Source organism: Odocoileus virginianus, chromosome 11 (assembly GCF_023699985.2).
Source record: "Odocoileus virginianus isolate 20LAN1187 ecotype Illinois chromosome 11, Ovbor_1.2, whole genome shotgun sequence".
Classification (NCBI taxonomy): Eukaryota; Metazoa; Chordata; class Mammalia; order Artiodactyla; family Cervidae; genus Odocoileus; species Odocoileus virginianus.
Genome location: NC_069684.1, coordinates 71,295,576 through 71,308,960, shown reverse-complemented (window position 1 = coordinate 71,308,960; position 13,385 = coordinate 71,295,576). Strand labels below are relative to the sequence as shown.

Below are 13,385 nucleotides of genomic sequence, written 5' to 3'. Positions count from 1 at the left end.
CAGTGAGGGTCAGGAAGAGAGAGCACTCAGCCTAGAACACTCAGTCAAGCTAGGCGCAGGGCCCAGACTGCCTTGCAGAGACCCAGACTCTTAACCTAGCGGGCTTTTCATGACAACACACTGCGGGCTGGTTGAAAATGGGCTTGGATTCATACACAGTTATGTGAAAAGTGGCTCAAGGTCTACTATATAATTTTAAAATATTTTGCCAATCAATGATATATGGGGTGACCATTTGCATAAAATAATACTAATAACCCATGTAATTTTATACACGAAAATAATAAACCCAGAGGCATGTAATTTAAATTTGTTAAGGTCCGTTCACTATCTATTTGAAAATTTCCTCTAATGTTCGCTTCTCTTGACCAAGAGCCCAAGTTACTTTTATAAACTGGGGAAACAATAAAGACGATGGGAGGCAGCCCTCCACCCCAACCGCCCCGCACTTCATTTCTAATTTGCAGCCCTTCCTCTAAGAGTCGATTCCGCGGAGTTTGCCTCCATGGGTCTCTGGGGTCTGAGGACTAACAGCCACTCTCGGGCTTTCTCACCGCACCCTCTCCAGCCCTTCAGCGCGGGGCTGGGCAGGAAGGGCGGGGGCAGAGGCCAGGCGGCGCAGGAGCCGAGCCGCCCGAGCCTCACGGAGGACGCGGCCCGGCCCTTAAACACGGGAAGCAAATGAGGTGAAGCAGGGCTGCTGGGGAAGGGAGGGGCCGGGGCGCGTCTCCAGGCTGAGACCAGCCAGCCAGTGAGCGGCGCCGGCAGAGGGAGGAGCGCATCTCGGTGCAGAGATGCTGCAGTGACCGGAGGCACACGCGCGCGCACACACGCACACGCGCACACGCGCGCCCTCGCCCGCCGCTGCACCAGGACGGCAGCGAGCGCTGGGGCTGAGGGAGCGGAGCGGAGGAGGGCGGCCCGGGGCGGCAGCCCGGCTGGCTCGGCTCCAGGCGTGAGCGGTGACCCCCTTCCCCGGCCAACACCCTCCTTGCATCCCAGGTAGGTGCCAGCCGCTTTTGTCTCCTCCAGCCCAGAGGCTTCCCGGGGCACCGCTATGGGCAGGGGCTGGGCACTCAGTTCCTTTGCGGGGAGCAGGGGACAGGGGCAGGGCCGGAACCCCAGCCGCGGGCAGGCTTCTCACCCCAGCCCCCCAGGGGCCGCTGGGACCCGAGACTCCCTCCGCCCTGTCCACGTAGGTGGCACCCCGCAGGGCCCTGGCAGGCCAAGCCTGGAGGGGAAGCTGAACCCCAGGAGTATGTCCAGGAGCTCAAGCCACAGGCTGGCAGCAGTGACTGCCCCCAGAGTGCCCCTGGCCCAGGGCTTGACCGTCGGTGAGGCCAGGCCCCGTACCCGGCCCGCCACGTCCCTGGATGGGAGCGAACCTGACTGGCCGGACGGGCGGCTGCCCTGGCCTGCCTGTGCAGGGCGACCTCTTTATGAAGTCCTGCTTCTGTTAGACGGAAGGGGAGGCTGCGGGAGGTGAGGGGAGACTGGAGCGCAAGTTTAGGCAGAGGCCCGTCCAGGAGCCTGGACTTAGGGAGGAGAACCTGGGTCAGGTCACATCCCTTCCGCCCTGCCCCCCTCCCCGTCTCCTGGGTCCCCCCATCCTCGCCGCTGGCAGTAAAGGAGTCGCGGAAGTTTGACTTTCCAGCGGGGGAGGGGATGAGGCCGGAAGGGGGAGGGGGCCACGTCGGGGGTCTTGAAAGAGAAGGCAGTCCTACTGTCCCGCCGCCGTGGGGCTCCCCGGGCCAGAGGCGGGGGTTCCCCACGCCTGAGGAGTGAGGAAGGGGGTGAGCTCAGACAGCGCCTGTGGAAGGAGACCGTTCGGCCCCGCGCGGGGACAAAGCCGCAGACCGCTGGGGGCTGAGCCTGAGTCCTGGGGGAAAGCTGTCAGTCACGGTTGTTCAGAGGTTTGGGAGTCTAGAGCTGTGAGCACCCATGACCCCTGCCCGGAGAACCTGGCTTTGCTCGCCTCCAGGCTTCCTGCTCCTAACTTCCCCCTGCTCCATGTCCAGCCTGCAGCGGGTCAGACTCCTTTCACCCTTGCCTTCCGGCCTGACCCCCAAAGCCCCAGCCTCCCTCCCCAGCCCAGCTGGCATCCTGTCCTTCTGCCCGAAGGGTGGCGGGAGGAGGAAGACCCCACATTAGCCAGGGTGTCACTGGTCTGATGGCATTCCGGGCGGCCGTCTGGGACTCCTCTCCCAGCCTCCCAGCCAGAGAGCTGTCTGCATCCCTCCCTCCCAGGGCCCTCAGAGAGACCCGATGGGACCGAGGGCAGTGAAGGGTGGGCCCCCTGTGGGAGCGGCCAGAGATGGGGCGGAGAGGTGCCCTGACCCTGGCCTTGGGAGCAGGGAGGTCCATGCCCCACCCCGGGTGCCCCACCACCTAACCCTCTCCAGCCAGGCTGCAGGTGCCCTTGAGGACAGCTTTCACCCGAGGTCAGGGTTCTCCCTCGTTCCCCATGAAATCTACCAGGAGCCCCCAGCCATCAGGAGGGGGTGTGAGGTTAGACAGACACGGAGGGGCCGCTGCGCCCACGGCAGCAAAGTCCCTGACGCCCCCCTCTCCTTCTGGGGCCCCTTGTGTGGTGGGGGATGCAAAAGCACAGTGCCCAAGCAGAGGGGCCCCATTTATTCCCCTCTTACTCCCTACCCAGCGTCTACACCCCCAAGCTCTCTGCTGGTCAAATGCACTCCCCCCACCCCACCGTCCCCCACCCGGATTTCACTCCTTATGCAACTCCGTTCCAGCACCTTCTCTGCCAGCAGTTGTTTAAATAGACACGTGTGGGAAGGGCCTCTGAGGCAGTGCGCTCAGCAGGACGGTCTCTGACTGGCTGACCAGACTGGCTCCTCAGGAGCAGTACTGAGAAGGAGGTGCCCCCCAAGTGTCTTCTCTGACTTGAAGACCATCAGGGAAGCCGCGCCCTTTGAGAAGGCACAGTGCCCCCCCCCCAGAGATGTCCTCAGCCAAGTGTTTGTGAGAAAGCTTATCTCAGAAGCCTGAGGTCAGAACCCCAGGGTTGATTCACAGGAAAAGAACTAGAGCAACCTGTATGCCAATGAAGCAAGAGGGACTGAAGCTAGAGTGCAGGAGCGACTTCCTCACCAGGAAGACCAGCCACGAGGAGCTGGGGCAGCCTTCTTTCCCATGACTGTGTGATGGGGCGGGGATGTGGGGGCTGGGCCAAGCTGAGAGGCATGTCTTCCTGGAAGTAGAAGTTGGGCTGGATGACCCCGTAAATTTCTCCCAGCCTCAGGTCATCCTCCGATAAATGATATAGGCGGGAGTGACTCAGGAATTCATGAGCAGACAGCCATCCTTTTCTCTCCCTCTTGCATGCTGGCCACCTCTCAGCCTTCTGGACCTCCCTAATCTAGACCAAACCCCCTGGGGCTCTGTTGACTTGGAATATTCATGGAAGTTTTTGTGGGTTCTGTGCCCTGATGGTAACCATCCTGGAGTGAAGAAGTCCTTCCATGGGTTTAATGAGTTCTCTTGCTATAAACTGAGCCTGTGTTTCCTCATTTACCCAAAGAAGGTGCAAACCACAGCTAAGGTGTTTATGGCCTCACCCAAAACCGAGCACACTCCACCCCAGGACATGGGCCAACCCAAGGGCACCTCAGCTTCTTTATCTGATGACTCCCACCCCACACTCAGGGCACCCACCCCAATGAAACCAGCTGGTCTCCTCCAGCCTGCATCCTCTCCATGTCTGCCTGCCTCATAGACCAAAAGGCTTCTCCACCCTGGCTCTGGCGGAAGGGTGGTCCTCCTGCAGGGTAGCCCCACAGGTGCCGTTAACCTGGGCCCTAGAGTGGACACTAGCCAGAGAGGAGGAGCAAGTTCAAACCCAGCCCAACCAGGTTTGGTTCTGAACCAGTCTGTCCAGAAACGGGGGAATCTCCTCTCAGCAGAGATGAGGGGACGTGCAAAATTGCTCCACTGATTTATTCCTGATTTGGATCTTCCAAACCAAGTTAAAACAACTGCTCCCACTCCCGATGTCACAGAAAGGGGCCCTCCTCCAAAGCCCTCTCCCCTTCTGCCCCCAGACCCCACGCTTGGCAGGCAGGCAGGCAGGAACCCTGGAGTCTGGGCGCTGCGTGCCCCACCTGCAGGGCCTCTCAGAAGCCCTCAGAGCTCTCCCCTCCTGTCCACTCCCCACTTTGCAGGGTCTCTTCAGGGGAGAGGGTGGGCACAGGAGGGAAAGATTCCAGACCGCAGATCAAGGGCCGACTCCCCCTGCCCAGGACCCAAAGCTTAGGCAGATCCCTGAGCCTGGGAGTCCCGGAGTCCCGGTCATGCCGGGGCAGGGCCTCAGGGCGCCAGCTGCAAACACAAAGAGCCTGCAGAGACCAGCAGGGCCCAGGAGGGAGGCAGCGCGGGGAGCAGGCTGGGGCGGGAGCGCGGCCAGGCTTGCCCTGTCCCCAAGCAGTCCCTGTCCCCAAGTTCCCACGGGGACTGAGAGGTTTCCCTTCCCACCCAACACACCCAGGGACCTGCTCCAGCTCAGGACAGCAGCCGCCCGCCACCAAGGCCTCGCAGGCACAGTCCTCCTCCTGCCGGCTCCTGCCCCGCGGGCACACGGCCCTGCGAGGCCACTGCGGACCCCATCCTCCGGGGCGTGGAGATGGTTTAGACCTTCCTGGAAGATGGTGGTCACGTCCCAGGACCCTTTCATAGGCAATTCCTTTCGTGCAATTCCTTTCGTTGCCAGAGTCCCCCTCCCATCCTAGACCCCAGAGGCAGGCGGTGGGGCGGCTGATGAGAAGTACCTGCTCGGGGGAGCCCACGGGTGTGTCTGAGCCAGGCGCCCTCCTGCACGCACGGAGTCTGGGTGTGACCGTGTACCTTGTGGGGGCTTGCCCAGGCCCCCCACACCCGTGGGGTGACGGGGGAAGGTGCCCGTCCAGGGCGATGGGGAGGGGGGAGTCTGTCAGTGTTCTCCATACATGTGAGTGTGGCCCAAATGTTGTGACCGTGCGGCAGCCAGACTCACAGCCAGGCCCGGTGTCTGTGGGCACACCTGTATGTCCCTCGGTGTGCTGGTGCCCGTGCTTGAGACCAGTGAGGGTGCTCAGTGACAAGCTCTGATGTTCCTCAAGCACTTACTATGGGCCAGGAATGGTGCCAACCTCACAGGAGTCCCGGGAGGTGGGTAGTACCCTTCTCATCCCCGCTTTGCAGAGGGAGACTGAGGCTCAGAGAAGTTCAGTAACAAATACAGTAACTGGGGTTATACCGGTTAGTTATCCTAAGGTTACACTGGCTAGTAAGTGTCAGGCCTGTCAACATCAGACCCCCCCCCCCCCGCTTTAAGCAGTGTGCCGGGTGCGGGGAACCCGGGGTGCTCCTGCAATCTCTGGTGGCTTATAATAAGTCACTGAGCCTGCCCTCAACTGGGCTCCTAACTGCTTTTCCTACCCGCCTCATCCCAAACCTGCTCAGATCTCCACGGTCAGGGGAAAGGAGACACAGGTTCCAGGGCCGGGAACTCAGTGCCCTTGGGTGGAGGGCGTCTCTCATTTGCTGATTGGCCCTGAGCAGGGGTCCTCAGCCCAGCAGACCCTGGTGGGGTCCAGCTCCCAGCCTCCCACCCCCCAGTTGTCTTCCAGATCTTTGTCTCCTGGCCCAGCAACTCAGTCAGCTCCCCCTGAACCTCGAGCAGCCTATAACTCCCATGCTCTTTCAGGACGGGTCCCAAATAGTGCCAGCTTGTGCCCGCCTGTGCCAGCCTGCGCCTCCCCCCTGCACTGGGGCAGCTGCCTGGGGCCAGCTCTGGGCCTGGCATAGCTCCACTCCAGGCTGTGCTCCATCCTGGGCATTCTAGCGTGTGTCACAGGGCTGGTGTGGGAGACGACTGGCCCCTGAGGCTCTCAAGCACATCCCCTGGCCGCATTCAGCTGGGCAGGGGTTCTGCCGGGTGGTGTTGTTCCTGCCCACCCTTCATGCTTAGCACAGTGCCTGGCACACAGTGTTAAACATACAGTGGGGACGGACGCAGGCCAAGGCTGGATGCCAGTGCCTCATGTCAGGGGGGCAGTGAGGTCCCATCTCTGACCCAGGCTCCATGACGGGAGCGGGCGGAGGGGAGGGTGTGTGTGTGGTGGGGGGGTGTTCACACAAGGCCTTGGCTCAGGGCACATCTGACTGAGCTGATCAGTCTCTAATGCTCCCAGAGGACAACCCTAGACGCGCCCGGTCCCAGCCCCTCCCCACCCATGTGTCCTCCGGGGCCGCAGGTCTCAGTCCCCAGGGATGCCCAGGGCCCTTGAACCTAGAGGTGACTGATTAAAGCCCGGATTAAATTGAAAGATGAGTAGAGGGATCGTGTTATTCATGGTGTGTTATAATTATTTATAGTAAGAGAGATAACCAGGGCTTCCTTGGTGGCTCAGTGGTAAAGAATCCACCTGCCAATGCAAGAGATGCAGGTTCAATCCCTGGGTCAGGAAGCTCCCCTGGAGAAGGAAATGGCAACCCACTCCAGTACTCTTGCCTGGAAAGTCCCACAGACAGAAGAATTTGGCGGGCTACAGTCCTTGGGGTCACAAAGAGTCAGACATGACTTGGCAACTGGAACAACAGCAAACAAAAGAGATAACAGATACCTGCGACCACGGTTGTGTGGAGGTGAATGACCCAGGGTGGAGGGCTCCTGGTGGATCACGGAGAAGCAAGGCAGGGCTGGGTCCTCATACCCTGTGCTGGGCGGAGACGTAAGACACACTCACACACACACAGAGGCATAAACACAAAGAATAGATATTCCCATACACAGACACACAGATACGTGCATATACACAGACAGAAGGCCAGACCACACACATACAGAGGGACGTACAGACGGAACACACAGATGCACACAGACATCACACACGTGCATACACACGCACACCCACCCACTCTCTCCAGCACTGCCGGTGGGCACAGCAGACCCCTGCCCGAGTCTGCAGACCAGCCTCCAGTCCCTGTCCGTTCGTCTCTGCACCGCTCGGGCAGCTCAGGATAAGGGCACGTCTCCCCGAGCCTGCACCCTCCCCCTCGTGAGCTGTCAGGACTGGCAGACAGACAAAGGGCAGGCAGCAAACGATGACTGAGCACCTTCTCTGGGCCAGACTCCGCACGGGGCAGGCTGCCAAAGAGACGTTTTCAAACCGTTCGGAACCGTGGAACCCTTTGTGTAGAGGCCACCTGGGCGGGAAGTCCAGCGGATACAGCAGGTATAAAGAGGAGCTGCCCTGGCTGAAGTGGGAAGGGGTCTGCTGCCCCGGCCTCTCTCCATGCCCCCAGCCCACCGTCAGCCAAGGCAAGTCCAAACAGCCCAAGGACTGGCCCTGCGGGGCGCTCCACGCCTCACTGACCGCTCAGAGCCGCTCTGTGAAAGAAGTGTTACGGTCTCCACTCGGCAGAGGAGACCACTGAGGTCTCGCGGGGGAGGTGACTCGTCCAAGCTCACAACACTGTTAGGGGATGAAGCCAAGGTCCCCACCCCCTCCCGTGGTTCCAAAGCCTGAGGTGGTTCCCCCTGCCCAGCGGCTGCCTGTCATGAGGACAGTTTCCTGCATTTGTGACCCTCCAGGGTCCTGCTTCTAGATTCTTCCATGACTGAGCACCCTGCTGGCCCTATCACGGCTCTCCCAGCGTGAGAGCCTGTGTGAGAGTGTGTGTGTGAGGGAGTGTGTGAAATTAGGCGGGTGCGTGTGTGTCTGTCTGCCTTGGGGTAACCCTTACGCAGGACTGAAGCCTGCTCAGCCCAGCGTGAGTGTGAGTGTGAGCGTCTGACATGACAGCTGTCCTCAGGCAGTTGTTCTGCCCGAGGGCCCTGGGGGCGTGTCCGACCGGCTGCAAGTGCCGACCTCGGGTGGAGGTCTGGAACCAAAAGTGACAAGGGTGGGGCGGGGGGCAAGCGGAGAGGCGGGTCCAGGCTGCCGGGCATTGGAGGGGCACAATGCTGGAGTTGGGGCAGGGGAGGGGGTGCACCAGTTTAAACCCACCCCGCACAGAACACCCAGCTCCGCAGCCCACATCTTCCCTGCACCCTGTGGCCGCTTCTCCCCCCAACCTTCCCAGCTGTGGCTGCTGGGGAGTCAGGAAAAGGGTGGTGGTGGCCCATGCTGAGGCTGAAAGAGGTTTGGGAGCCCCTTCTTCACGGGGAGTGGAGCCCACTGTGAGGCAGGGAGACCCTGAGCTTGCCTGGTCTGCAGGCCCTGCATGGGCCCCAGGCCTCCACCGCCCACCCCTATCCAGGCCAGGCTTCCCAGGCCCTCGGTCACCCTGCACTCGGGAGCACCGCCGTCTCAGAGCTGGAGGAGATACCAGAGCACCCGCTTTCCACAGGAGGATGCTGAAGCACAGAGCGCGTGGGTCTCGGAGCAAGCTAGCAGCGGAGTCCCCAGCCAGGCCGTCCCCCTCAACCATAGACCCTCTCCCTCTGCTCTTAGCTTCCTGCAAAGCAGGCAGCAGGCCGAGAGGTGGGACCTGCAGCGCTGTGACCTCTCCCTGCAGCCTGGGGGCCCCGTGACCCTCGCTCACTCTGACCACCGGAAGGAGGCCCCCGAGACTCCACACTCCCCCAGACTGCGCGGGTTTGCCTGGAGATGGGGTCAGGGGGCCCCACTCCTGCTCCAGAATGAGGCCCCCACCTCTCAGACTGATGGAGAGGCTCTGATTGCTATTGGTGCCCCCAGGGAGCACGTTCTCCAGGTCTCCAGGATTTAACCAAGTCTCTGCTCATCCCGACTTCCCTGGTAGCTCAGGCAGTAAAGAATCTGCCTGTAATGCAGGAGAGCCATGTTCGATCCCTGGGTTGATCAAACCCAGTTCAATTGATCCCAGGTGGGATACCTGAATCAATCGATCCCTGGGTTGATCGAACCTGGTTCAGTTGGTCCCAGATTGAATCCCTGGGTCAATCCCTGGTTGATCCCTAGGTTAATCGAACCCGGTTCGATTGATCCCAGGTTGGATCCCTGAATCGATCAATCCCTGGGTCAAGAGGATCCCCTGGAGAAGGCAACTCATCTCGGCAGGAGGGAAGTTTCTCTAGGAGCTGTGTTATCTCTTGCCACCCAGAGGCCTGTCAGGACCACTAGTCGATCTGGTTAGGGAGCCTTGCTAAGGGGACCAAAGTTATGGCTCCATCATGCACGGCACATAAGGGCGAGAGGGTGGGGATGAATCAGTGAAACTCCTCCTCACTGCTAGAGAAATAAGGCTGGTTCCTGGAGACTAGAGGCAACTCATAGAGGCCCTTATTACCCTCCAACCCAGCCACTGCGGGAGAGGGACTGGAGAGAGTGGGCCAGATCCTGAGAAGATGGATCTGGTTCCCCACACCCGGGCTCAGGCCCCAGCCCCTCCAGCCCTCCAGGAGATCTGTTCCCGGCTAACAGGCAGAGGCTGCCTTCACTTCCCAAGCAGCACCACCCAGCGGGCGGCTGGAGGAAGGGAGAGGCCCAGGGCAGGGCCAGACCCCCAAGAGGCACTCAGCCCGGGAAGAGCTGCTGGGCAAGTCAGGCCCCTTCCCCGGGGCTGTGGGGAGGGTGGGAGCAACTCCAGCCTCTCCTCAGGCTGAGGCAGACGCGTGGCCGGCCGTGTGCCCGGAGCCGGGAGGGGCGCTGCTCAGCTCTGAGGCCTCCCCATCCCTCTGCCCCCCCAGGTGCCTTTCGGCCTCCAGCTGGAGTCTCCGTGTGCTGGGCTGAGGCTCGTCTCCACTGCCCGCCCCAGTCCTGGAGTGCCCACCATGGGGACGCCCATCGGGAGGAAAGCAGGCCTGCTGATGCTGGTAGCCGCGGCCCTAGTCTCCACCCCAGGTAAGAGGGCTTGTCCGGCCCCAGAGCCAGCAGCGTTCTGTCATTGTTAGGGATGACTACAGAGATAACTGACTCTGCACTGCTGTAGCACTTGAGGGACAGGCCATTTCCTTGTGGAATTTTCGTGTCTGTGGATTTTACTTTTCCCGAGATTAGGAGGAGAGGGGATGAGTCTTTGTCTCATTGCAGATGAAAGAAACACGATCCAGAGAGGGTGACTGGCTTGCGCTGGGTCACACAGCGAGACCACGCACAGCCAGAGCGCCACATTAGCAGAGTTGTAGCCCTCAAGGCTGCAAGATTAAATTAGCCGCTTAGCTGTCCTAGCTGCACTTCAAGGCCTCATGGCCGTACTGGACAGCACACACCATAGAGTGTTTCCATCCTCACATCATGTTCTGTCGGAAAGGACTGCTCTAGGGTCCCCTGACCACAAAACCCTGGGAGGGAGGGCTCCTCAGGGCAGGGCTGAGCCTGGCGAGTGGACCAGATGTGGATCTGGGCAGAGATGAGGCAGGGCAGAGGGTGCCCAGGAAGCAGGCAGGCAAGGCCCAGGGGAGGTTCTCGAGCCGGGGGTCCCGGGGTCGGGGGGCTGGCAGAAGGGGAGGGGGCGAGGCGGGGCGAGCCGTGCGAGGCTCCAGCAGCCTCTGCCGCTCAAGCGCCTGCTGGGACCGCTGCTCGGTCTCTCCGCCCTGACCCCCGGCCTAGACCCACAGATGTGTCCTTTTCCCTTAAAGATTGCCACGGGAGAAAGCGTGCTCATCATCTGATGTCCTTCTGGAGTCCTAACTGCTTCAGACTCTACCTCCCCACCCTGTGGTCCCCTGCAGCCAGCACATTTTAAATTCTTCATCTCAGCGGGGAGGGACCCCACTGGTATACAGTCAGGTGTTCTCACTATGTTTTGACCACCTCCCAGCCCTGCACCCAGGTCAGTGAGGCTGCTAGGAAATAGGGAGCCTCCTGGGAGCCCAGCCCAGGCCTAGCTCCTGATGCTGGGGCTCCCAGGCCTGGAGGTGCTGCTGGGTAGGGAGCCCAGCCTTCAGGGAGCAGGAGACATCTAGCCCAGAGAAAGCAGAGGAGAGGTGCCTGGGGCTCCTACAGGTTCCTGACCCTCAGGGGCGGCTCAGTCCTGGGACCCCAGCACCCGGGGCAAACAGCCTCTGGAGTCCTTAGACCCTGAGAGGCAGGAAGGCCCAGGGAGGTGGGACCTGGCCGGCCCCCAGGAGGAGCGTCCACGGCTGTTCATCCCCTTGGAAGGGGCCTCGGCTCTTAGCTGTCTCTGCGCACCTGCCCTGGGGACACAGCTTTGGACTCCTGCACCCCAGTGCAAAGTAGCGCGGTGCGGCTTCCCCAACGTGCCCCCAGCTCCCTCTGCTTCCTCTGTGAGGTCCCAATGCCTATGCACTGAGGAGCAGAGTTGTCAGGACAGGGAATCAGGAGAGAATCAGAGAGGTTGTCAAACAGGCAGAGCATGGAGAGGGTGGATTTGCCCGGGAGTCGTGTGTGTGTGTGTGTGTGTCTGTGTGTGTGTGTCTGTGTGTGTGTGTGTGTGTGTGTGTGTGTGTGTGTGTGTGAGGTGCATGTGTGGGTGGATGTGTGTGTAGCTTCATAGGAAGGCATGGGGTGAGTGAGTGTGTGCCTGTGGATGGGAGGGCGGAGATGTGAGTGTTATTGCGTGGAGGACATGCTACATTTGAGGGGATGACAAACATATATCAAGGCCTTACACACAGTGCAGTGGCTCACAACTCTAACTGCCCTTCAGAATGTCCATGCAGCCCCTTTAAAATCTAGATGCTTTGGCCTCCCTCCTAGAGATGCTGATTCAGTACCTTCAGGATGGACCAGCACCTCTGATGCTTCTGCTGGGAAGCAGGTCAAGAATCCTGAGCCCTGTGGCTGAGGACGTGGCTCTGGGTCCACACCCCAGACCTGCTCCTTCTCGCTGTGTGATTTGGGGCCAGTTTTTTAACCTCTAAGTCTCAGTTTTCAGATTAGTCAAACAATAAAGTGGTGGTACCTATCTTGTAAAGAGGTTATGGAAAAGAAATGTGGAGCATGATATTTGATAAAGAGTAAGCCCTCAAGAGATAGGATCTATCTTGTGATTATTAATGCCTGGATATTATGAATGGTTATTTTGTATATGTATGTATTTATATACAAGTATATGTGGACATTTGTAGCTGTCTGTGCGTGGAAACAGATGTGTGTATAAATGTATATATCTGACTCCTGGAGTAGCTTAGAAAGTCCTGTATGTATATATGTGTGATGTCTGTGTGCACGTGAAGAAGTGAGCATACATGACAGGTGTGGAAAGTGTGCATGTGTGGATGTTGGGGTGAGGGTGTGTATATGGCCTAGCACAGGGGATCAAGCTTTTCCCAGAAGGAAGCCGGTCTTGAAGCATCAGTGTGCCCCGGGCCTACTCAGCCCCCCACCCCCACTGTGCAGACAGACTTCCTGGAAGCTGCGATCATGCAGGGCTGTTCCCAGCAGCCGGGCTGCCTCCCCCGCCCCTCCGCACAGTCCCAGCTGGGGCAGGGGTCCCTCCCCTCCACCGCCGTCATTAACTCGGGATTAAGCTGGGCCATCTCTGAGGCCTGGGGCAGCCATGAGGGAGAGCCGGCTTGGGGGGAGGCGGGGTGCCTTTTCAGGAAGCCCTGCCTCCTCTTCCATTCTTAGAGCTGCTTAGCAGCTGCTGTCACTCCCAGGGGTCTGGAACCGGGCCTCAGATGTGCCATGGGGTCCAAGGCTGACAGCTGGATGAACCAGGAGAGCAGGCACTAATTAGTTAATGGGGACCCCACCCCACGACCCACCGAGGAGGCTGAAATCAGCGTCACTGGGGGACAGGAGCCAACTAGGGGTGGCTGGCTCCTGCCTGACACCACAAAGGCAAGGCATGCCCAGCCACCTGGCCAGCACATCGAGGCGGGGTGTGGGACCCTGCCCTTTGCCTCGCATCCCCCGCCCAGGGAGCCCAGACACGTGACCGGAAGAGCAAGGTATCTGCTCCAGGAGGGGGCCAGGCAGAGAAGCGTCATTTGCATGCAGGATGCCCATCTGCTCAGCAAACCCAGGAGCCCAAGGTCTAGACCTGTGTGTGCCCCAGGCTTGCCCTGTGACAATGGGCAAGTCGTTCCCCTTTCTGGGCCTCTCTTTCTTGAGTTGTCACACAGAAATTTTATAAAATGCCCCAAAGCCACCTGTACAGCACCCACCCAGCCCTGAGCCTTCCTTCCCCCAGCCCCCTCCCTTGGATCCAGGAGCCAAGTGCTGAGCACACAGCCTGTGCTGGCTGACCCTGCTGTGGGCCTTGGGAGGGGCATTCATCTTCCCATTTCCCAGGTGAGGAAGCTGAGGCCCAGAGGGTCCTGTGATAGCCCGCAGAGGCCCAAGCCCCAGCACGCTCTCTGGGGACGCCTCCCAGAAGGAGCACAGGCCCAGGGCCATGCGTCCTCGCCCCGCCGCTTGCCCTGTGGCTTCTGGGTGTCTGTCCAGGCCCCTCTCACGCCCCACAGGCCAGCTCTCCCATGAGTCCTGTGGACCCAC

The 13,385-nt window shown here is 60.2% G+C and overlaps 1 protein-coding gene across 1 annotated transcript in view; it reads left to right on the top strand.

The window, feature by feature from the left end:
• Positions 1–769: 769 nt before the first annotated feature.
• CNTN2 (contactin 2) overlaps positions 770–13,385 on the top strand; it is a 33,352-nt gene continuing 20,736 nt past the window's right edge. Inside the window, exons 1-2 of the mRNA XM_070474605.1 lie at positions 770–1,002; positions 9,671–9,824. Coding sequence (XP_070330706.1) covers positions 9,755–9,824 — 70 coding nt within the window. The 5' untranslated portion in view covers positions 770–1,002; positions 9,671–9,754. The remainder of the gene's footprint in view (positions 1,003–9,670; positions 9,825–13,385) is intronic.